We start from the raw sequence: 23,859 nt of genomic DNA on the forward strand, positions 1-23,859 counted from the left end.
TAGATTGATCTCGATTTAGGTGGATGTGTACGTGCTGCCTCAAAAAGCATTCCCCAAGGTGATTAGTATTTCAGGAACAAGAAGATCATGCTATCATTCACAACAACTACTACATAATTGGTTTTGAGAAGAGGACCAAGCGATTTCGATTTCGATTTCGATTTCGATTTCGATTTCGTGACTATGGCCTTTGGTTGGTGGACGACTTGGCGGATTATAGTGAGTCCGAGCTTGCTTGCTTGTATCAATGGCTATTGAGAAACAGAGGATTCTGAGGCGAAATCTCACAGATGAGGTTCTTCCCTTGTGCTTTGTTGTCTGTTTTCATCAGCAATGCATAGTGTAACCTTAGTTTTCTTCATCATCATGATGCATTTATCAGATTTATGAAGCTGCATTACCATCCATCCTGCTACTATAATTTGATGCTTTGTTCCTTTTTTTCTGTTTTGATTTTTATAATCAATTACTCTCTATACCTCTATAATTATTTATTGCATCGAAAATCTTGGATACACCACTGCACCGTCAATTAACGGTGAAATGCAACATGAAAACAATAAAAACAGCGAACTAACTCAAACAGCATAAATAAATGTACCTAACAGGCGAAGAAGACCAAACAAAAGAAGAATAAAATGTACAAAAAAATAGGCAAAGGATTCTCAAACAGCAGACCCTAAAGGCATTGAATTCAGTCCAACTACCGTTGCTTTAAATACATAAAGAAAGGGTTCTCAAACAGCAGACCCTAAAAGCAATAACTTTCAAGGTCTGCTACCTATTATGATTGCTGAGAAAGTATCCACTAGCTGCCCAGCAAGACCACTTGGGTCATCGATCATAGTCTTCATGAACGTTCTGACAACTCGACGTTCATGCTCCCTCGCCTTCAAGCTAAACCATGTCAGGAACTTCAACCTGAACTCCATACTGACATGGCCACCCTGCTCAAGCCCCCGGATGATCCTCACAATGTTTTCAAAGTCCTCATCCAATCCTTCGCTCTTCTCCACTGCTGCTGTGCTTGTCTTTGTATCGGGCACTTGAAACTCCTCGTTCAGGTCAGGAAGTGTCAGTCTAACCTTTAGAGTCTCGGCCTCAACACCTCCGACTCCCATGCATTTTGTCCCGCTTTGAGGCTCTTTTCCTCTTTTTTGGACAAGCTTCTCTCTAGAATCTGATTTGATATCTGCTCTGTTCTTGTATCGATGTACGGAATTAGAGACCGAATCCTCTGCTGTTTGATCAACGGAGATTACTTATTAACGAGGTTTTAGTTTTCAACGTGGAGATATGCTAAAGATATGTTGTGTACATACCACTGAGATTTAAAAGTGAGCTGGAATTTGAAGTCTGAAGTTCTTCAGCTTTTTGAATAGCAAGCTTGCACAGAGCTTGCACATAACTGTTAAGTCTTCCGGCGTGTGCACGGGAAAACTTGACCGCTGCTTCACTGATTGGACCCAACTCCTTCTCTAACGCGTCCTTCATATCTTCAATGAACTTTTGGAGCTCAAAAAACCTGGATGTACCCTTGAGGAGCCTGTAATTCAAGAATATCCTATAGCATAGGATATCAGCCTGGTTGGAATCCATAGCTATCTCTAACTGCTTCTTCCAGAATCTGCCAGTCATTCAGATCAAGAAGCCCGGTATAAGGTAAGTGTGAAGTCACAAAACTAGTTAGGTGTAAGAGAAAGTAGTCTGACCATTAAGATTACAAAACTCCAAATATGGAGATAAGCTAATTACAAATTGTAAAGTCTGCCTCTGAAAGGTAAGTATTTATGAAGCACAATGATGATTCTTGGAACACAAAAAATAAATACTAATGTATTTACGGTTTACCAGACCTGCTGTTAAGAAGACGACCATGCACATAATTGCAGTTTTCATGCACAAATATGAGCTAACTATGATTTCCTGTGCACTTATTTCACACGCACGCCGCACACACAAAAAAGGGCAAGGTGAAACAAAAAGACTTAAGTGAGAAAACTACTGTGGTTTCCCCACCAAAGATAGCTCCTACTAGTAAGACTACTACAACTATGACCAAGGTCCCGGATGTGATACAAAGATGGAATGAGAAAGACCATTTCTATATTCATTCATATTAGTTATGTCTGAAAAAAGAGGAAAGTTACGTTATTGTAAGAAAACATTGAAACATAAAATCTTACCCAATTATTGAGGAAACTTTACTACATGTAGCACAAGTATAAGAGCCATTCCCGACCATCCCATTTCGGAGAGCACACTCAACATGACAGGAAGAGCCACAGGAACCTTCTGAACCAGACTCAGGTGTGCATTTCAACCAAAGGCTTGGGTCCATATTGTTATCAAATCGACAACAAATACAGCAACAACACCTCTTGCAAAACCCGGGAACAGTGGATTCTGTTGCTTCACATGCAGGATTTTTGCAGATCGACAAACTAGAATCTTGTGGCTTCAGAAAAGAGCCTTTTCCTCTCTTGTTTCGCTCTATTGAATCCCAATCCTCTTGATTTGAAGACAACCGCTTCAAAGCTTGATTATTCGTTGTCCTTGGAACTTCTTCAGCCATTTCGAGCTATAATTATGCTTAATGCACCTTCCCTTCCCAAATTAACTGTGGGGTAACTCCTTCTGGAGAAGATCTCAAGACTTCTTGGGTCACTTGTGGCACATGACATATCAAGTATTAGGACAGAATAAGGGCAGGCAAAGTATAAGGATATAGAATTACACATTCTTTTAGGGGAACCTAAATTGTTCTAGCTGCTAAGGAGCCAAGTTTGGTGTGTTGTGATGCTGTAACACCATCCTAGAAGAATATGTATATAAAAAATAAAGTTTTTTTTCCAATCAATGTTTTTTACTTCTAAATAATAAACTATCCAATTCTGCAGTCATTGCATATTTGAAACCCACAACCTTACCCTGGACCTGAAATCTCAAATAGCACACCAGTGGATGCACGTGGAATTAACAACTGCATTTACATGTGTTGGAAAATTATTGAAAATGCTGACCCGGAGTGCCATATGAAAATCTCAGACCCAGAGTGCCATATGGAATTTCAGGTGATACCTTAGGAGATAATTGTGAAAATGCTGAAAGATTGGTGTCGGTTTGTAATTTATCAAATGTTGGAACATTATTGAAATATAGCTCAAAAGTAGGGACATAAACTGATATTTGTTTCTATCATATATTAATCCCTCATGTCTAGAAAAACTAGCAATGAAAATAGTCATGTACATCATGTTTGGCATTGAATCTTTCTACTTGCCTGAAAAAGGAAATGTCCAACAATACTAAAATTCTGGTTTCTATATAGCCTCACATATAGCAATTCTTCGCACTGAAGAAAATTCCATCAAACACATTTAATTCAACTTCACAACTTCATTCAACCATTTTGAATCATGAATGTCAGTCAACACTTGATCCATAAGAACAGATAATATCATCCAACCCGATAAATATGATTAATTATACCTAAATCTTGTATGCAGATACAATTGAACTTAAAATTCATTGAATCGTCGAAAGAAAGAATCAGCAAGAACTATATTCATATATTACCTCAAAAGGATGAATCAGAATGAAAGCTGATCTCTTTGATATGGGAATACTCGGAATATAATCTTTTGAAAATGAAAGGTTTTAAGCTAAAGAAGTGAACACTTGATAGAACGCGATTTGAAGACCTTAAGATGAAAGGGAAAGGTTCGCTTATATAGGTGCTTCACAGTAATGTTAGTATATGACAATCCAAGAAGGGTTTTTAAAGTCCAGAAAGGAAAACACAAATTCTACGAGTTTAACATTTGTATTAAGGAGATTTCACAAGTAGTCAACGTAACGGACACTTTTGCTTAATTTAATACTTATTGCCAGGTATTTTTAGTATATGTGCTTTTTTGTATTATAGATTACAATCAATAGGAAAAGACAAATCGTGACAATAAGGAATACATACATTGTGAAATGGAAAGAAATGCATACAATCAATATGAATACATATATTGGAGAAACGATGTTCTATGTATATTACACAACTAGAAATACTCATATATATAGAGAGAAAGTAGAAACTAATCTAATCCTGAAATAAAAGGATCTACCTACCATATAAAGTCTATCTAAATAATTGGAGATATATATGAAGAAACATAAATATATATATATAGGGATGTATTCATTTTCAACTTGCAAATATTGTTCAAAATCAAAACACTTGTTATCCATTGGATCTTGTGATCTAACGGTTAGATTAATGCCACGTGCAATCTAATAATGTAGATTATTAGTCTAATAATGTAACTTAGCTAATAATGTACTTTTTTTAGTAAAATAATAGAGCATTTTAGTCTAATAATGTAGCTTATCATGGAAACGAGAAATTACACTAATCCTAACATGACAAGAATTTCAAGGAATTTCCTACCGTTGATTGAGAAATCCAACTATAATAAGAGACACTTAACATTCTATGAAGATCGAAAATTAGAAGAATTCCTTTCATGGAGCTGAATGCCGGACACTCGGCACAAAAACAATTCCTTGTTCTACCTTGGCGATTATATGTAAATATCAAATCCTAGATTTTCATTAGTGAATAAATTCCCTAACCTTCACGCTTTTCTGGTTGAATCTGAATATCTAGCCATGTGCTCTATTTTGGAATATGTAGACATTTCTTCTTTTTTTTCAGTTTAACTTTGCAAACATTTCGCCTCAACAATGCGAAGAAAAGCTTGTGAAAATGTTACTCGATAATTTGTTGAGGGAACCTTCATTAGGTGGATACCTTTATGTGTGTCCTGATATGAATCTGAAAAGTCAGAATATCTTTAAAAGCAAGCCAAGCACTGGTTAATAGACTTTACATTCAGTTGTTCTTGTTTTTTCAACTTAGTTGTAACTAATTGATACTGCGAAAGTGTGAAGAATGTACTTCATGTGTGAAGTAATTTGATAATGACCAACTGTGAAGCATGTAATGAAGAATTTTCCTTTAACTTAACAGTCATTTGCATTCTACATTCAGCAGGAGCTTTAATGTAAAATGCATAAACCTCAAGATCTTAGCTTGTATAAGATGCATTTTACTTGCCATGAAAAATCACATTTTACGAACCACAATAGAACATATTGAAAATATACTTGCCTAAAAATTCATCGGATAAATTTTCTGAACTAAAAAAAACTGTTTCATTCTCATCACATTTACAACTTTTTAGGATATATCTGCTCGGGATGCTTAGATAAGCATACCATTTCCTGCTAAAAGTTATGGCAAATCAACCAAATGAATAAATAAAATAAGATGACAAGTGAATATATCTTTCAATTTTCGCCTCATTTCCCTGAAGTAGAGGAAAAGTTTGAATAAAGAAACCATTGTGCACACATATATAAGCATCCACCATTAGAGCTAGAAGGTTATAAAATATTTACAATGCATCTTGTAACTGTTCAAGGATAAATGATATAAAATGTGAAGAACATTCATTGATACTAATAAAAGAAACAAAAGACAATGAGCTGCATAAACAAAAGTTACATACCTCCGCATAATTTTACTTGTCTGCATAGAGTGGGTGCTTTTCTGGACACTTTTTATATATGTGATTTGAGTATTACCTGAAATGCAGTAATAATAACAAGAAAAAAAATTTAGGCTGCTATGAATTCGTCTTCCACCATGCAATCTTCAGATACATGTTGAATTATATCAAGTATCAGTGTCATGGCTACGTACTAATAGCCTAACAATCATGAATATGCATATGTAACATAAATTCATAGATATACAGATGTGTCCACTTCAGATTAGAAAACGAAATCCATGATCCATTTTGTTAATGGATACAAATGAATATTGAGAAACACATGACTACATATGCACATCATGGAATGTGCTTATACTTTTGAGTGGATTGACTGCATATGATCATTTCTATTAATACCCATAAACACTCAGCTCATGTAGTCACACATATACTCATGCCCTGTTTTCATCTACTTCAAATGAGCTCGTAAAAACTAGCTTTCAACTGCTATATTGTGCGTAATGATACAAATTACAAACTCTCGACTTTATGTTATGAAGTCTCAATTAAAAGTCCCATCTACTCAATTACTAATTTAAATAGAATTTTAAATGTAAGTTCAAATCTTACACCGATGCCTAATGATAGAACAACAGACCAACAGATGGCTGCCTCATATTCAAGATTTTCAATCATACTCCCTCAACCACGTCTGTGCGACAGATACCCTATACATTCAACACGTCGGCTCTATTCTTTCTCGAAGTTCTAACAAATTAGGAATTTCATCAAGGCAACCATCCATATATATTTTACAAAAATGACAGCCTGATCTAGCACTAACTGAGCCATGGGTCTTGGAAAGGATAGACCGTCTAGTCGTATCATAGTGCGTGACTAGTGATGCAATAAATCAGTAAGGACCGAACTAAGCAGCTTAGGCTCCTTCTGGAAGAAACTAGAAACTTCAACAAAACGGTTATTGTAAACAACAGTGAGTACAAACTTACACAAGACTAGGTACCGAAGCGAGCAAGAGACAACAATGTTATACAACCAAAACAGCAAGAGTAATTCTCTCTATTAGTCTTGGAAGCAGCAGCCACAGATCAGTGTCCTATAATAAGGATAACAAAGGCTAGAAAGGAAATTGGACGAAATTGAGCATTCTGTCTAACAAGAACTGAGATGTACCACACATCAGAAAGTGTATTTGCACACAGATAACAACTTAATTGCATAGTAGTAGTTGATAAAGGAGTCTCAGTTTCTCCATTTTCCCGAAGAAAACTACACATAAGAATTTAACAAAAACAACAATAATAATATAACAAATACTATGATCCTACAAATTGAAAATGAGGAAAATGAGTGGGAGCTAAGGGATTTGGTGATTACTAATGTCCATCTTCTTGCGAATTGCCTTGCCACTTCTCCATCTTCGCTGCACAGTGACATTGTTGACCATTCTCCAATCTGGAACCACTTCTAGGGTTTGAGGAAGGTAGAGTTGGGGATTTGAGTGGTTCAGAGCGTGCCATTTGAATGTCGAGCCATCCATAAGAGTTTCTCCAAAGGTGATCATAGAAATTGCAAGAGCACATAAGAAAGATGGTCAATATCTTGGTATGGATTGGAGCACAAAACGCATAATTTATCCAAAGCACCAGTAACTATTCCCCTTATCACCAAATTAGTAGCTCTATTTCAAAGCCAAAAGAAGAGACCTTAACTTCTAAACTCTCAAATCCCTTTCAATTTTAGCATTGCACCCATCTTCCGACTCAACCCAATCAAAAAATAATTTCTGTTTCCAGCCTCCACTTAATAATAAAAACAGAATAACGCTTTCAAAATATAAAGATACTGTTTCCACAAAGTAGCGTGTTAAACATACGAGTATATGTTACCTTATTTGCATGTAAATACATAAATTTTTAATTTTTTCTAATTATTTCCTAAAACTTTTAAAAAAGGACCACTTCGGCCACATTTTTATTTATTATAGATCCGTTTTTCAAAAAATGAATATTTGGGCTAAATTTATATTTTGATCATATATTTAGAACTAAAATTGAACTTTACTATTTTTTAATTAATATAAACATGTTAGTGTAGTTTTGATTGCCACATAAACTTTAATTTGCCATATGTGTATTGATTTTGATCTATGGGAAAAATCAGAAAAATCTAAAGTTAATGTATTTATATTCAAATTTTAATTTTTTTGGAAAAAAAATCAGAAAAAACTCAAAATTCATGTATTTAAAGGCAAATAACTCTTATATTCATAGTCCCTCTGATTTCGGGAAATGTTTCCAGTTGAAAAACCTACGATCTGATTTAATGCAAAAATGGCGCTGGGAGTATTATGTTTATTTTTCAATGATAAAAGAACTTTGATGTATTCTCCCAAAATTGTTGTTTGTATATTCCCGGACAGTGGTCATTGAAAAAATATTTATCATAAGAAGTCAATGAACTTGGTATATTTCAAATAATTTGGCACATTTTTCAATTTTTTTAAAGAGTATAGTACTATTTTGGTCCTAAACATATGGCCGATTTACGATTTTGGTTCAAAACATTCATCTTTTGAAAATCAAATCCAAAACAAATGAAAATGTCGCCGAATTGGTCCTTTTTTTATGGTTCCGTAAAAACCTAACGGTTAACCTTAAATTAGTGAAATTTTGACTTAATTAATATATTAATACATAATTAATTAAAATAAAATATAATAAAATTTTTTTAAAAAATAGAAATTTAAAAAAATACGACTTCCACCCTCTCTTCTTCTGTTCCACCTCTCTCCTGTCCTTCCTTCTTCCCCAAATCGCACTCTCTGTCGCTGGCAGTCGGATTCCGGCAGCTTCGATTTATTATGACTATTGAATGACAAGCCTATCAACAGGACAAGATAAATTAGAAGCAGCTCAATTGAAATCTTGTGAACCTGCGATGGATTTGATTTCATCATTACAGACAAAAAGAAGGTTAATTATAGACGAGATACTTTATTTTAGTGTAATTGGATTAACTTGATTGATCAATATTATCATAATGAGACGTCATATAAGTTTGGAAGTGCGGAGTGCACGCTTGTTTGAATTCATTATGATTAGACAGAGGTTCGGGGGAAGCGCCCCCGAGTAGCGGGGTCCAAGGGGCAGAGCCCCTGGCTGGGGTCGAGCTGAAAGTATGATCGAAACATCAACATACGAATCTTCTACAAACCTGAATTGTATCCGATTAAATATTGGTAGAACCACCAAATTGATTTGATCTGAAAGTGTTTCACTGTCTTTCAGGATATCCAATTGTTCACATTTAGTAAATCTCCCTAACATCTTTTTCGTTTAACAAGGGGATTTGAACGAGAGCCATAGGGAAAGCGGCACTCTTCTATTCTAAATCGTTTTCCATGGCCTCCCATTTGTATTTTTTTTTCTGGTTTCTTTTAGAATAGCTTAACCAAAACGATGATGAACCCATGTAAAGTCTCTCCATGAAAACCATGATGAACATCGCCAGACAAATGTACACACAAATCGTCAGCAACGACACTATCAATGGCGCCTTTATCAACTCCCACACAATCCCAATTTCCGAATAATACCCCGGAAATGATTCCGGTGTGAAGCTCTTTCCAGATACTTCACCCATTTTTTGTTTCTCAATTCTCACATAGTATCACTCTTACTTCTCTTTCTGTAGTTGTAGTAGTCAATTTTATTATTCTCATTTTTAAGTGAATCAATTTTTTAAATCGATTCAAACTTATCAGTGACTATTTTATTTATTGTTATTCCCAACTTTGAGGACCTCCTTCGCGAGCTCCGGCGAGGTGATGCAACGTTGAGCTTGTTGCCGAGCTTGAGAGAGTAGATGGGGCCGTGCGAATGGGCGAGGACCTCAAAAGTTATGAAGAGCATTTTTGTACATTTCCTCATTACTTAACATCTCTGGTACCTAAAGATAACTTAATCAATATCATAGGGTAGTAAATTAGTACAAAATCAAGATGAGTAAACTAAAAAAAATTTATGGTGAACGTAATTTCAATATTGGTGGTACATTGCTACAATGAAGACCAAATGTCAAAATTGGTACTAAACATATGACCAAAAGCCCAATATACGAAATTGATTCAAAATATTCACTTTTTGAAAATCGGCTCCATAACAAGCAAAATCGTTGTTGATCCCGTTCTTTTTTAACAATTCCATCAAATTTTAACGGTCAACCGTGAATTAACGATTTTGTGACCGGATAAGCCGATTTTGATTAATGTAGCTAATTATAATTTCTGAAATATTATAAAATTCAAAAGAGTAAAGTTCAATTTTGGTCCTAAACATATGAACAAAATACGAATTAGGTCCAAAACATTCATTTTTTAAAAATAAGTCCATAACAAATGAAATACTCGTCGGAGTGGTCCATTTTTTACGGTTCCGTAAAAAAACTAACGGTTATGCCTAGGGCTGGCAATTTTTGATACGATAGGGACCCGCACGAAATTAACACGACACGAACACACACGTTTAGGATTTGGGTCCTTATAGGGTCGACCCAATAAGAACCTGAAGATAATAAGTTGGGTCGGGTCGGGTTTGGGTTATACGTTAAGAAAAAAAATTATTTTTTTTAATTAAAAAATTATTAAACTTTAATTTTAGTTATTTTTGTTGATTAAAAAAGATTATACTTTAAGTTTAATTAATTAAAAAAATATTACACTTTAATTTTAATTAATTAAAAAATAATATACTTTAATTTTATTATAATTTAATTAATTAAAAAATATTAATTAATTATTTATGAATTTTAAGAAAATATTATGCTTAGATTTTATTAAAAATTATTATTTTTTAATTATTTATTTTTATTAGTTAGATTTAATATTACTCTACTTTAATTTTATTATTTTGATTAAGAAAATAACTATTTTAATTTGGTAATTTTTTATTTTATCATGTAATATCATGTTTAAATCGTATAATAATATCATGTTTTAGTCGTTATCGTGTCGTGTCAAGCTAACTTACTATCATTAACAGAGAGTATGACTTTTTTTGGGTACACGATAACACGCACGAACCCGACACGGACCCGTTGGGTTGGGACACGATAAGAACCTGATGATTTCGGGTTGGGTTGAGTTTTGACCTTATTGGGTTGGGTCAATAATGGGTGATAAGGCTAATTTCATGCTTTGATTAAAAGGTTGTATTCATGCATTTACGGGGTCTAACACATCTTTTTAAGCTAGGTGTGTAGAAAGTTCACCAGGTCCAGGAAGAAGAGAGGACAATTGCATGACCCAAGGAATCTGGCGAATAAGTGAGCATTGTGGAGAAAAATGACTAGACGGAGAAGATCACGAAGTTGAAGGGCAGAATGAAGATTTCTGCGAAGGCTTCTAGAAGATCAAACGCACCTATATAAGGAAGAGAGCATACAATCAAGGAGGAGAACCTTTTTTTTGGGCACTTTGCTCTTTGCTCTCTTAGCTCACTCACTTCCACACACTTGGGGGGACTGTTCGGGAATTTGTAGGGGTTCGGGTCATTTCATTTGCTGTTTGATGTTGGGTAACACCGTCCTTGTGTAGGGCGAAGATACAATTTTTGCTTTCGTTTTATTTGTCGTCATGAATTTCACCGAGCTTCGTTGTTCGAAGCTCGGCCTTGTTTTCTGTTGAATTCTCGTTATCTATGCATTTTCTGTTTCCGTATTTACTTTACTGCTGTTGATTTCGATTATGGATGCAAATTGTTTTGAGTTTGACGTAGTTGCTGAACTGGATGTTTGTTTCTCGCGTTGGTTTATTGAGTTTGAGTAGAATTGTTGGAAGCTTGTGTAGATCGGGGCAGATCTGTTGAATCGGAAGTTATGGAGTTGATTTTGTTGGTTGTTTGGTTCGGAATGCTTAGATCCGGAGTGGATTAAGCATCTGGCGTCTGGATCAGAAACAAAATTGGTTGTGGTCGATGCCTGGTTTTCGTGTTTTTGTTGGGGTTTTATAGCCCCTTGCACAGCGGAAGACTTGTACAAACAAATAAATCAGACGTATGATCTATTTGACAGATTACGGGATTAATCAATTCACATGTCAACACAAAATTTCATGCTAGAACGCAAATAATTCATGCTCATAGAATATAAATCCTAAACATGAATTCTACGGAGTTAGCCAATTTACCTCGTTGATTCTCCAAAGAATCGTCGATTGCTTGCGCCTTCTCCACGATGATCTTCAATACCAGACCACAGATCTTCTGACTGGTGTCCCGAACTGTATCTCGACATCAGGGTGGGCTGATCTTATCGAAACACTAGGACTCGAATAAAGAAGACAAATCTTTCTCACGGAGGAGAGCTGAAAAACTCACGGAGGAGAAACTAAGAGAATTTTCGAGCTCCTCTTAATAATAGAGGGGACGAAAATTATCTCTCTAAAAATTGTGTTTTCTGTCTCTTTTATTCTCCTATTTATAATAGTTCATATTTGGCCCAGTCAAGGATCTATGGAAGGTTTTGGATATGGGCTCCCCCAATTAGCTTTTTACTAATTAAATTGAACTCACAATTTAATACAAGCTTATATTGGAATATTACGAGCAGCCACTACAGAAGTAATATTGAACTCCCCATCCAAATCCGAAATTATAAGTATTCCGGGTTTCCATTTTGTTTATTATTTATTTCCCGCGCTTAAGATATAAATGCCCATTAATTAATTAAAGTCTGCTATGGACTTAATTAATTAACATCTTATTAATTCCAAGAGTAGACTTAGCAAGAAACACTTATTTATTATTCATAGAGTAATAAAACTCCAACTGGCCAGTTTCCGAATAATAAAAACTTGTTCAAGCTCCTCTTGAGGACATTATCAAACGAGACTCACCTCGTGCACGATTCAACATAATAGCAATCCTAGCACCACTAGATAATGATCACCACCACCCAATATACCTGGATCGTTGGGTGACGAAAAACCCGCACCTTTGGTAAGTCAAAGTAGTAGATACTCAATGTCGTATGCTCAATGCTAATGTATGTAGATTAAGAAATTAATTATCAAGACCTCGTCTTTCAGTAGATAGCATAAAGGCTCGTCTTGTTGTTAGATCCATTCAGTGCTATACCACACCAACGTCATCTTATTTCAATAAGGCTTAGAAATAATCGGACTGACATTGCAACCTTTCACGATAGGTAGCCAAAGCCTATCTAGGTTGTGAAATTCTTCTTTTTCTTTTGCAAAGCATTGCATAGAACCGACTGTAGTTACCTTAAAGTGGACGACGCCCACAACCAGTCTACTAAGCAAAAGACTTAGGCTTTGTTTACTTCTTATGCATTTAAATGTTTATTAAACATCTTATAAACGCACAAGCAAACACAATGTAATAATATATTGATTCTATTCGTGCAAACTGCTCGAATGATACTAAATCGGGTCAAAAGTGAATTGTAGAGTTTTTTCGTACACAAGCAAGATTCTATTCGTGCGAACTCGCTCGAAACATGCTTTTCAGTATACTAAACCTAACAATCTCCCACTTATACTCAAAACATGATTTCGAGTATACCCACTGCCAAAAACTTTCCCACTTATACACAAAGCAGGTATTGGAGCTAGATATATCGAACTACCATTCATTTCACATCATGTTTGAAACATGTTGCCACAAAGGCATTTTTCTGTGAAAAATCTGCTCGGTTGTTCTATGATAATATCTTTTGCGTCACTATGTCTTTGCTGCGTACTTGATCTTTAATTAATTTCATCTCTCTATGTGATTGTTTAACTTATGATCTCGTTTTCCTCTTGAGTTAGCCTTTGCTAGAGTAAAAATACTCATAGATATACTCAAACTTACAATCAAAGCTACTAGGAGTATACTCCTAATGTAAACACATAAACTGAGGATGACTTACTCGATCACTGATTAGTCATAAGACTTAGTCAGTGTAACCCCAAGGACATTACATGAATGACTGGTAAACTAGAATATAGCGATTAGTCTTTTTCAAGTACTATGGTATATTCATTACCTCAATCAAAGTCCTTTGTCATGGTTAATATGATATATACTTGCTATGCAAAAGCACAACTAATATCAAACTTAGTACACATCATAGCATACATGAGACATCTATCTGCAGAACTAGTCTCATAATTCTTGTTCTCACTAAGCGTCAAACGACACTTGTCTAGAGACAAGACAATTCCATCTTGAAAGATAACAACCTTTTCATGGAATTTCCAATGCTAAAATGTTCCAAGCTATGTATAGATATAGGATTCCTAAGAGAATCTCAACATTCTTTCTAGCAATCTTAAAGACTTAGATGCTTAGAATGTAATTAGTTTCTCTTAAATCCTTTATCTTAAACTGGGTAGACAACCAGTTTCCTACGCTAGACGCCAATCTTAGTTGTTTGCAACTTTTATAGATTTCATCATCGTAGAGTACCAATAATACCATATTTAATGCACTTTCAACTTCCTTGTGCATACTACACACTTAAAGAGCACATGTCAAATTCCAAATATTTGACAATCTCGACAAAACACTTATCTCTGATTTAGATGCTTGCCTAAGACCACAAAGGTCTTCATAAGCTTCCAATCATGTGTTTCTTGCCCTCTATTACATACCTATTACATACATTCTAATTATGTGAGTGCTGATAGACAATAGGATCGAACAAATCTTGGCACAAAAACAGCGAGAAGATGATATTTCTCTTTGGGCATAGCCCATTGTCATTGTCTAGCCATTTAAGATCCACATTTACACTTGCAAATGTACTAGCTCCCACTGACTGACACAACCTGTAGGTAGTATTGCAAGTCTTGTAAAACATGTTGTCTATTTAAGATTGTTGTTTGGAATCTATCACCTTTCCAAGGATGAATATCCAAATGAACCAATTCTACATTGTAGTTATAGGGAATATGTTCAAGTTAATCTAAGACCGAGTCTTGCGACACTCTTAGACCCATGAATTTGTTATGTTCCTAGGAACGCTCCCACTACGATATGGTTCTTACAATCTTAGGGGTTGAAGTTGATTTTATTAGTGCAAAATTTCTAATGGTATGAGTCCTTGGTAATGTGGAAAATTCGATATCTCTCTCTGTCCTGAGAGTTATCACGATGTTAGGTTTTTAGTTCTTCTCTTAATCTTCATACAAGAATTCTATCTTTGAAGATTACAGAACTAATAATCTTACATCATTTGGGACAACCTTAAAACATACCTCAGTACTCAACTCCAATTACTTGGATACCTTTCCAACATGCGTTGGAACAACATTACACCTTGAGATGTGCTAGACGAGAGTCACTCTAGTCCACAACTCGTGTTTTGTAGAAGGTACTGATGATGGTAGTTTCTTTAAGGTGTATCTCGTTATATCTAACGCTTATCTCATCAATGATAAGATTTTCATGAGTACAACTCATCACTTGATCAAACTTGTCTTAGAAAGACTTCGATTCCTTCTTACATAACTATCCCATTCTTTGAAAGAATGGTTGGATTCGTTAATGGAGATTAGACTCCCACTACTGATCATAACCCATTGCTCGTCTTCTTATGGTGTAAACCATTAAGACTTGCTAGTCTTTCTATGTCGCACTTGTATAAGTTTTCTGAATCATAGAATTCTAACTCATAGTGCATCAGATAGACATTCTTGACTATCAAGCTATTTAACAAACAAATTGTTAAAAACTTGATAGTCTAGATCAGTTTGAACAATAACTAAGTATTTTCTTGGCCTTAAGACTAAGAGCCATAAACACTTTATCATTCATTGTTTAAGAAGTCGATGTGTTGTTTATTACTCAATCTTGTTGCATCTATATTGTTTCAATACTATGATGCCTTAAACATCAACCATAAAACAATAATTGAGCATTAAAAGCTCTCACTGCAACAAAATCCTAACTGGATCAAGATCTCTTACTTAGAAGTTGCATTGTCATGTAAGTCATTGTCCTTCTATAAAAGAGGTCAATCCAACTTACAAAGCATCTTCACTCGCTTTAGACAAACTTTGATCACAATTCAGGCTCTCCCATTTCCGTATCTAGTCTTTTGTTCAAATGAACTAGGACTTAGGAAAAATGCAGCCTTCATGAATTCCTCATCTATCATGTTACTTTCCTCTAACAGTAGTATAACGACTAATATTCTGAAGGTTTTCTACTTTTCAGTTAAACCTTCTTGTAGTCATTTCTTATTACTTTAGGCGATGACTTGAGTCAGAAAACTATTTGAGTGATCAAAAGATTCCTCAAAACATTCTGTCCCTCTAGGATATTCCAATAGAATCATCTTGACAGATTCTATTGATATCCAACTTTCATCGTCACTAACCAAGACTTGTCGTGCTACTTAAAAGAAAATAGCTTGACCTTATTCCTCAAAGAACTTGTCAAGTACATGCAAAAAGCATTCTCGAACAATCTTCGTAGAATTATGTTGAGGAAATGGAGGACATGAATTATTGAGTATAAACTCCCAGTTTTAGCGATGAGAATCTTATCCATTTACATTTCCAGTCCACATAATTTTGGCATTCGAGTTTATTCCATTAAGATCGCAGACAAAATATGAATGACATAATGAACATTTGGCAAATAAACTTATTATCACATACTTATGCTCAATACATAATCGCAAATAACCACAAAACAATTATGTATCTTGCAACTGTAAAATCAAAATTTTGTACCCTCTAGAGGAAGTCAATACGCATTAAAATCTTACAATTTTACTGGTCACAACACCGACGAATAGTCCAGAGACCACAGAGTGGCATGGCCGCCTAATGTTGCCTAAGCAAGACCACCGAATTTGGCATTACAGAGTCTCATTTCTACAACACACTCCGATAACAATGCTCATGTGCTGCTAACAAGATCAAGCTATCTCATAAATTCTGTGTGAACTTCTGAATCTCGCAGTTTCTTAGGATTATTGTCCCCACAGAGTAGGTGGCGATAATATTGGAAACCACATTCTAGTTCATACTATTTATTTTCGAGAAATCCGCCCTCATGAACTCGCTATTTCTTAGGATTATTGTCCCCACAGAGCAGGTGGCGATAATATTAGAAAAAAACTTCATAAATTGCAGACCAACTGATGGAGACCATATACAACGCACTTGTTGTAATTATCGCTTAGATATTTTATATGGTTTTTGCATAATTATCACATAAGCAGATAAAGCAGATAATCCACTTACAAAGATAAACACCAAATAAACAGATAAATCCATTTAATGCATGACATTTAAACACACTGGATAATTAATGATAATTATTTAATCTAGTCAAGGGAGAATCAATTAAATAATTATGTTTTATCTTGGATAATTATTATCCTTAATCATTTAGGATTTATCAAGATAGTGTTAACTATCTAAATCCATTTAGGATCATTCTAGATTTTATTTTGATAAAATCAAATCCTTCAATTCAAGATAACGTTGATCTAGGATTATCATTATTTAAATCGTTCTAGGATACTACTAGATAGAAACGATTCCATCATAATCCATACGATAAATAAAATCCAACCTACCAAGATTTATACAAATCTTAATACTATTTAGAATAGATATCTAGAATATATCATACATTACTTAGGATTTCTTAGATAAATAAGTTTATCTAAATCCAATTAAATAAGAATTTTCTTATATATCATCTTTATCCTAATCCATCCAGGATATAAATCCAAAAGATAAGGATAACTTGGATCAATGTTTATTTTAATCCATCTAGGATTTGTCTTTAATAGAATTAAATCTATTAAAATACATTGAATAAAATAAATTAATATAAATATTAATCCTAATCCATCTAGGATTTATTCTTGGAGTAAATCCATATAAATCCAAAGAATTAGATAATATTATATTATAATTATTCATATCTATCTAAGATTCATCTAGGCTTAAATCCACATAAATCTATAAGATAAGAATAAAATATTATATTATTTCTATCCAAATCCATCTAGAATTTATCTATGAATAAATTCATATAAATTCATAGGATATGAATAAAATAATATTATCATTATCTAAATCAAACTAGGATATATCTAGGAATAAATCCATATAAATCCATATGATATTAGATTATTACTTTCCAAATATAACTAGGATTCATCTAGAAATGAAATCCATATAAATCCATTAAATAAGGAAAGAATATAATTAATCCATGATTTGATTCATAATCAAATCTCATATAATATATAAAATCCACACAAGATAAATTCAAATCTTATTTCCATATTTATCTTGAATTATTATCAAAATTGAATCCAAGGTGAAACCCTAATCAATTTTTGGAAATCGAAGTCACGGAACAAGGCGTCTCGACGTCACGCATAGGGTAAACCCTAATCTTGCGCCATCGTACTCCCACTCGAAATTCACCGCTGCGGCCTGCGTGAAGACATCGCTAGTGCGTCGTCCTCGTCACCGCTGCACGCACCGCACTCGTCTCGCGAGCTCGGTGAGCCTGACGTCTCCGACGCTGCTGCGTCGACGTCGCTCGTCGGCGCTGCTTGCTTCTGCTCGCTGATCGCCTGCCCAGCGTCACAGCTTGCCTGACAGCGCTGCCAGCCTTGCTCCGTCGTCGTCCAATCACCGGCGCTGCACTGCGGGATACCGACGCTGCTGTCGCTGCGTCGTCGCACCCGCCGCCGCCCGATCGCCGCTGCTGCTGCGTCATCTCTTCTGCGTACTCTGCTCCGCGTTACCTCCGGCAGAACAGCAAACTGATCTGCCTGGTATCGCAGCAGATCGCTCAAGACGTCACTGCTGCCCCGTCGGGGATGACTCCAAATTGCCGTCCGGCACTGCTGTCCGAAGACGAAGCAGTTGCTGCCGGAGCTGCTGTCTGTCGCCAACTCTCTCGTTTCTTGCCGCCGGAGCTGCCCGAAATCCGCCGTAGCAGCCTGCCCTTCTTGCGAAGTTTCGCAAGGACGCTGCTCCGATCGCCCGAAGGCGAACGGGAACGCCGCCTTAACATGCCGCGAACTCAGCCATGTTCGCCATGTTCAATTTTCACGTTTTACGAAAAAATAAGAAAGCGTTTTGCATACATGTAGACATCAATCATCATGAATTCTTGCGGCAATTGCCGCAATTCAAGATTTACGTATACAAATTTTGTTGGAGTAATCGTTACGTATGATGATTATATTTTGATTACATACATTAGGAATTTAATTCCACATGTCACGTCTCCAACAATCATGGATAAAATAACGCAATTCATCCAACCACGCAACGGTTAAAACATGCATTCAAGCAACGGTTAAAACATGCATTCAAGCAATTAATGTAACATGAAATTAATCCACATAATCAGAGCCAAAAATTGGCTCTGATACAATTGTTGGGGTTTTATAGCCCCTTGCACAGTGGAAGACTTGTACAAACAAATAAATCAGACGTAGGATCTATTTGACAGATTACGGGATTAATCAATTCACATGTCAACACAAAATTGCATGCTAGAACGCAAATAATTCATGCTCATAGAATATAAATCCTAAACATGAATTCTACGGAGTTAGCCAATTTACCTCGTTGATTCTCCAAAGAATCGTCGATTGCTTGCGCCTTCTCCACGATGATCTTCAATACTAGACCACATATCTTCTGACTGGTGTCCCGAACTGTATCTCGACATCAGGGTGGACTGATCTTATCAAAACACTAGGACTCGAATAAAGAAGACAGATCTTTCTCATGGAGGAGAGCTGAAAAACTCACGGAGGAGAAACTAAGAGAATTTTCGAGCTCCTCTTAATAATAGAGGGGACGAAAATTATCTCTCTAAAAATTGTGTTTTCTGTCTCTTTTATTCTCCTATTTATAATAGTTCATATTGGGCCCCAGTCAGGGATCTATGGAAGGTTTTGGATATGGGCTCCCCCAATTTGCCTTTTACAAATTAAATTGAACCCACAATTTAATACAAGCTTATATTGGAATATTACGAGCAGCTACTACAGAAGTAATATTGAACTCCCCATCCAAATCCGAAATTATAAGTATTCCGGGTTTCCATTTTGTTTATTATTTATTTCCCGCGCTTAAGATATAAATGCCCATTAATTAATTAAAGTCTGCTATGGACTTAATTAATTAACATCTTATTAATTCCAAGAGTAGACTTAGCAAGAAACACTTATTTATTATTCATAGAGTAATAAAACTCCAACTGGTCAGTTTCCGAATAATAAAACCTTGTTCAAGCTCCTCTTGAGGACATTATCAAACGAGACTCACCTCGTGTACGATTCAACATAATAGCAATCCTAGCACCACTAGATAATGATCACCACCACCCAATATACCTGGATCGTTGGGTGACGAAAAACCCGCACCTTTGGTAAGTCAAAGTAGTAGATACTCACTGTCGTATGCTCAATGCTAATGTATGTAGATTAAGAAATTAATTATCAAGACCTCGTCTTTCAGTAGATAGCATAAAGGCTCGTCTTGTTGTTAGATCCATTCAGTGCTATACCACACCAACGTCATCTTATTTCAATAAGGCTTAGAAATAATCGGACTGATATTGCAACCTTTCACGATAGGTAGCCAAACCCTATCTAGGTTGTGAAATTCTTCTTTTTCTTTTGCAAAGCATTGCATAGAACCGACTGTAGTTACCTTAAAGTGGACGACGCCCACAACCAGTCTACTAAGCAAAAGACTTAGGCTTTGTTTACTTTTTATGCATTTAAATGTTTATTAAACATCTTATAAACGCACAAGCAAACACAATGTAATAATATATTGATTCTATTCGTGCAAACTGCTCGAATGATACTGAATCGGGTCAAAAGTGAATTGTAGAGTTTTTTCGTACACAAGCAAGATTCTATTCGTGCGAACTCGCTCGAAACATGCTTTTCAGTATACTAAACCTAACAGTTTTCGTTTCATTCCGTCTAGTATATGTAGATCTGTTCTATTTCTGGCTAATTGCAAGTTTCCAACGTCCGAACTTTTACATTTTGCTTGAATCTGGATATGTGCTCTGTTTTCTTCATGTTCGCGTTTGATTCAGGTAATGAGATGCACGTCATTGTTAGTTAAATTCTTAGTTTGTTAGTTGCAGCTTTTCTTCCGTACTTTCTGTTTCTGGAAAATGGTCCCCATTGTTTACTCGCATTCTGTCTAGCTATTAGGTAGTCGTTTGCTCGGTCTAGGAAGTTTGATATCTCGTAATTACAAGGATGTTCGATGTCTGCATGATGATTTCAGTCTCCTAGGTCTAGTGTTAGATTTTGTTCCTAAGTCTAGTCATAGTTAAACCTCAACCCAAAATTGCGTGGCAACAGCCAACAACTTGCCCAGAGTCTCCTAAATGCTTTCTTACGCGTCCATCTTCGTGGGATCGACCCCTGCTTCCCTATACTAATCCATAGTATAGTTGGTTGAGGGTTTTTGAAAGCGCGGGGGGTTGTGTGTCCGACAACAGAGACTTCCAGGATCCTCTGAGTTCCTAGACCTTGTGATCTAGCGGATTCTCTTGACCTGAGGGCTCGACCCACCATAAAAGTACACACGAATCTTGGGTTAAATATGCTACTTCAATTGGCACCGTTGCCGGGGATGGATGGCGTAGTTTATGATTGTGTTTAGAGATTCTGGCGTATATAGTTTTGATTTGTTTTTCTTTCTCTTTATTTGCAGTTTATGAGCAGAGGCTCACGGTTTGGACACTGGGGTAACTCATCTGGGTGGAGGAACGATCAGTTTAATTGGAAGGTCAGGGACACGACATCTACGGTCACCACCAGATCGGGATTATCTACGGGAGATCCATTTCCGTTTGGTTCAGAAAGTGAAGAAGATTGGAATTCGTCAAGACACGAGGATCCAAAGTCAACTTCAGAAACAGATACAGAGGAGGCAGAGATCAGAGACATGGCACATGTAGTCAATCCAGATTCGAAGATCGGTTCGCTCACTGCCCATCTAGATGGTGAGCCAGCTCAGGCAGGCTATAGTTATGAATCCGCGTCAGAGGGCCATCGATATTAAGACAAATGTGTTAGGAATTCTACTGACGTTCTCTGGACATAGGAACGAGTGTCCATACGAGTTCCTAAATGAGTTTAGCAAGCTGTGCAGTATTCAGAAAAGGCCAAACGATGCGACGGAGGAAGATTACCGCCTACGTGCAATTCCGTTCGATGGAGGAAGTTTAACAAAGTCTAAGTCTTTGTTTTAGTAGACCGGTTGTGGGCGTCGTCCAATTTAAGGTAACACGGTCAGTTCTAAACAAAGAAAAATAAGAATTTCACAACCTAGATAGGGCTAGACTACCTATCGCGAAAGGTTGCAATGTCAGTCCGATTATTTCTAAGCCTTATTGAAATAAGATGACGTTGGTGTGGTATAGCACTGAATGGATCTAACAGCAAGACGAGTCTTTATGCTATCTACTGAAAGATGAGGTCTTGATAATTAATTTCTTAATCAATGTACGTTAGCATTGAGCACACGACATTGAGTATCCACTACTTTGACTTACCAAAGGTGCGGGTTTTTCGTAACCCAATGATCCAGGTATATTGGGTAGTGGTGATCATTATCTAGCGGTGCTAAAATTACTATTATGTTGAAACGTGCGGGAGGAGAGTCTCGTTTGATAACATCCACAAGAGGAGCTCGAAACGAGGTTTTATTATTCGGAACCTAGCTAGTTGGAGTTTGATTACTCTATGAATAATAAATAAGAGTTTCTTGCTAAGTCCACTCTTGGAATTCAAAATATGTTAATTAATGAAGTCTATAGCAGACATTAATTAATTAATGGATGTTTCAAGCTTAAGCGCTGGAAATAAATCAAATGCAATTAAAGGAAACCCGGAATACTTGTAATTTCGAATTTGGAAGGCAGTGCAATATTACTTCTGTAGTGGCTGCTCGTAATATTCCAATATAAGCTTATATTAAATTGTGGGTTCAATTTAATTAGTAATAAGCTAATTCGGTTCCAAATTCTTCCTTAGATCCCTGACTGGGCCCAATATGTGACTTATATAAATAAGAGCATAAAGGAGACAGAAAATACACTTTTCAATAAACAAAATTTTCGTAACCCTCTAGAAAGAGAGAGCTCGAAATTTGTCTAAATAATTTGCTAAATAGATCAAGTTTATATGATCGGTAAATCACGCACGCTTCTGCTGCCAACCCCTTCAATTATGACAAAAATAATCTGTTGCATTCATTGGAAAATAATTATTAGAGTTTTACAGTATTCAATCACTCGAAAGGTGATTTCTAGTATACAAACCCTAACAATCTCCCACTTATACTCAAAACAGCTTTCGAGTATACAAAATAGTGTGCACACGTCAAATTTCTCCCACTTATACTGAAAGCGAGTTGAGGTCTTGAATGAGTCGAACTCCCATCCTTTCAACGTGGCCCTCGAACGGTTTTACCGCCAATGCCTTAGTAAAAGGATCTGCCAGGTTGTTCTCTGACGCAATCTTGACCACTTGTATGTCTCCTCTCTGCACTATATCCATTATGATATGATACTTCCACTCTATGTATTTGCTCGCTTTGTGAGCTCTTAGTTCCTTCGAATTTGCCACAGCACCAGAATTGTCACAATAAACAGTGATGCTCTTGGGCAGATTCGCAACTACACCTAAATCCATAAGGAAGTTCTTGAACCATACTGCCTCTTTTGCAGCCTCCGAAGCGGCCACATACTCGGCTTCCATGGTCGAGTCCGCGATGCATTTCTGCTTCACACTCTTCCAAATTACGGCTCCACCTCCTAAGGTGAACACATATCCTGAAGTAGATTTTCTCGAGTCCTGATTAGCTTGAAAGTCTGAGTCAGAATATCCCAAAGGACAGAGATCGACTGCATTGTAAACTAGAGCATAGTCCTTAGTCCGTTTAAGGTACTTGAGTATTTTCTTTACGGCAGTCCAATGTCCTTGGCCCGGATTCGACTGATATCTTGCCACCATGCCAACAACAAAGCAAATATCAGGCCTCGTACAAAGCATAGCATACATGAGACTTCCAACTGCCGAAGCATATAGAATCCTTCTCATTGCTTGTATCTCAGACGGCGTTTTGGGGCACATCTCTTGAGATAGATGGATGCCATGTCTAAAAGGTAAGAAACCTTTCTTGGCGTCTTGCATGCTAAAGCGACTAAGTACTGTTTCGATATAAGGTTCTTGAGATAAGCACAACATC

The 23,859-nt window shown here is 36.2% G+C and overlaps 1 protein-coding gene across 4 annotated transcripts; it reads right to left on the reverse strand.

The window, feature by feature from the left end:
• Positions 1-553: 553 nt before the first annotated feature.
• Positions 554-7,362, reverse strand: LOC121745257 (VIN3-like protein 1). 4 transcript variants are annotated; one of them, XM_042139096.1, is made up of 5 exons: positions 6,951-7,362; positions 5,568-5,643; positions 2,187-2,667; positions 1,323-1,627; positions 554-1,240 (listed from the first exon to the last, which is right to left on the reverse strand). In XM_042139096.1, exons 3-5 carry the CDS (start codon positions 2,573-2,575, stop codon positions 768-770), a joined length of 1,167 nt encoding a protein of 388 aa, XP_041995030.1. In that variant the 5' UTR covers positions 2,576-2,667; positions 5,568-5,643; positions 6,951-7,362; the 3' UTR covers positions 554-767. The 4 variants fall into 4 exon arrangements, with proteins under 4 accessions (XP_041995030.1, XP_041995037.1, XP_041995047.1 ...); XM_042139103.1 differs by having other exon boundaries at positions 2,187-4,820; XM_042139113.1 differs by having other exon boundaries at positions 554-1,237; positions 2,187-5,643.
• Positions 7,363-23,859: the final 16,497 nt, after the last annotated feature.

The sequence above is a fragment of the Salvia splendens genome, chromosome 1, assembly GCF_004379255.2.
Source record: "Salvia splendens isolate huo1 chromosome 1, SspV2, whole genome shotgun sequence".
Lineage (NCBI taxonomy): Eukaryota > Viridiplantae > Streptophyta > Magnoliopsida > Lamiales > Lamiaceae > Salvia > Salvia splendens.

What these genes read in the sequence shown, in the direction of transcription:
- LOC121745257 (XM_042139096.1), bottom strand. Translation starts at nt 2,575, where the DNA reads ATGGCTGAAGAAGTTCCAAGGACAACGAATAATCAAGCTTTGAAGCGG. An exon ending in AAAGTTTCCTCAATAATTGG is followed by an intron (nt 1,628 to 2,186) that starts GTAAGATTTTAT and finishes AATGACTGGCAG; the next exon opens with ATTCTGGAAGAAGCAGTTAG. An exon ending in CTCACTTTTAAATCTCAGTG is followed by an intron (nt 1,241 to 1,322) that starts GTATGTACACAA and finishes TTGATCAAACAG; the next exon opens with CAGAGGATTCGGTCTCTAAT.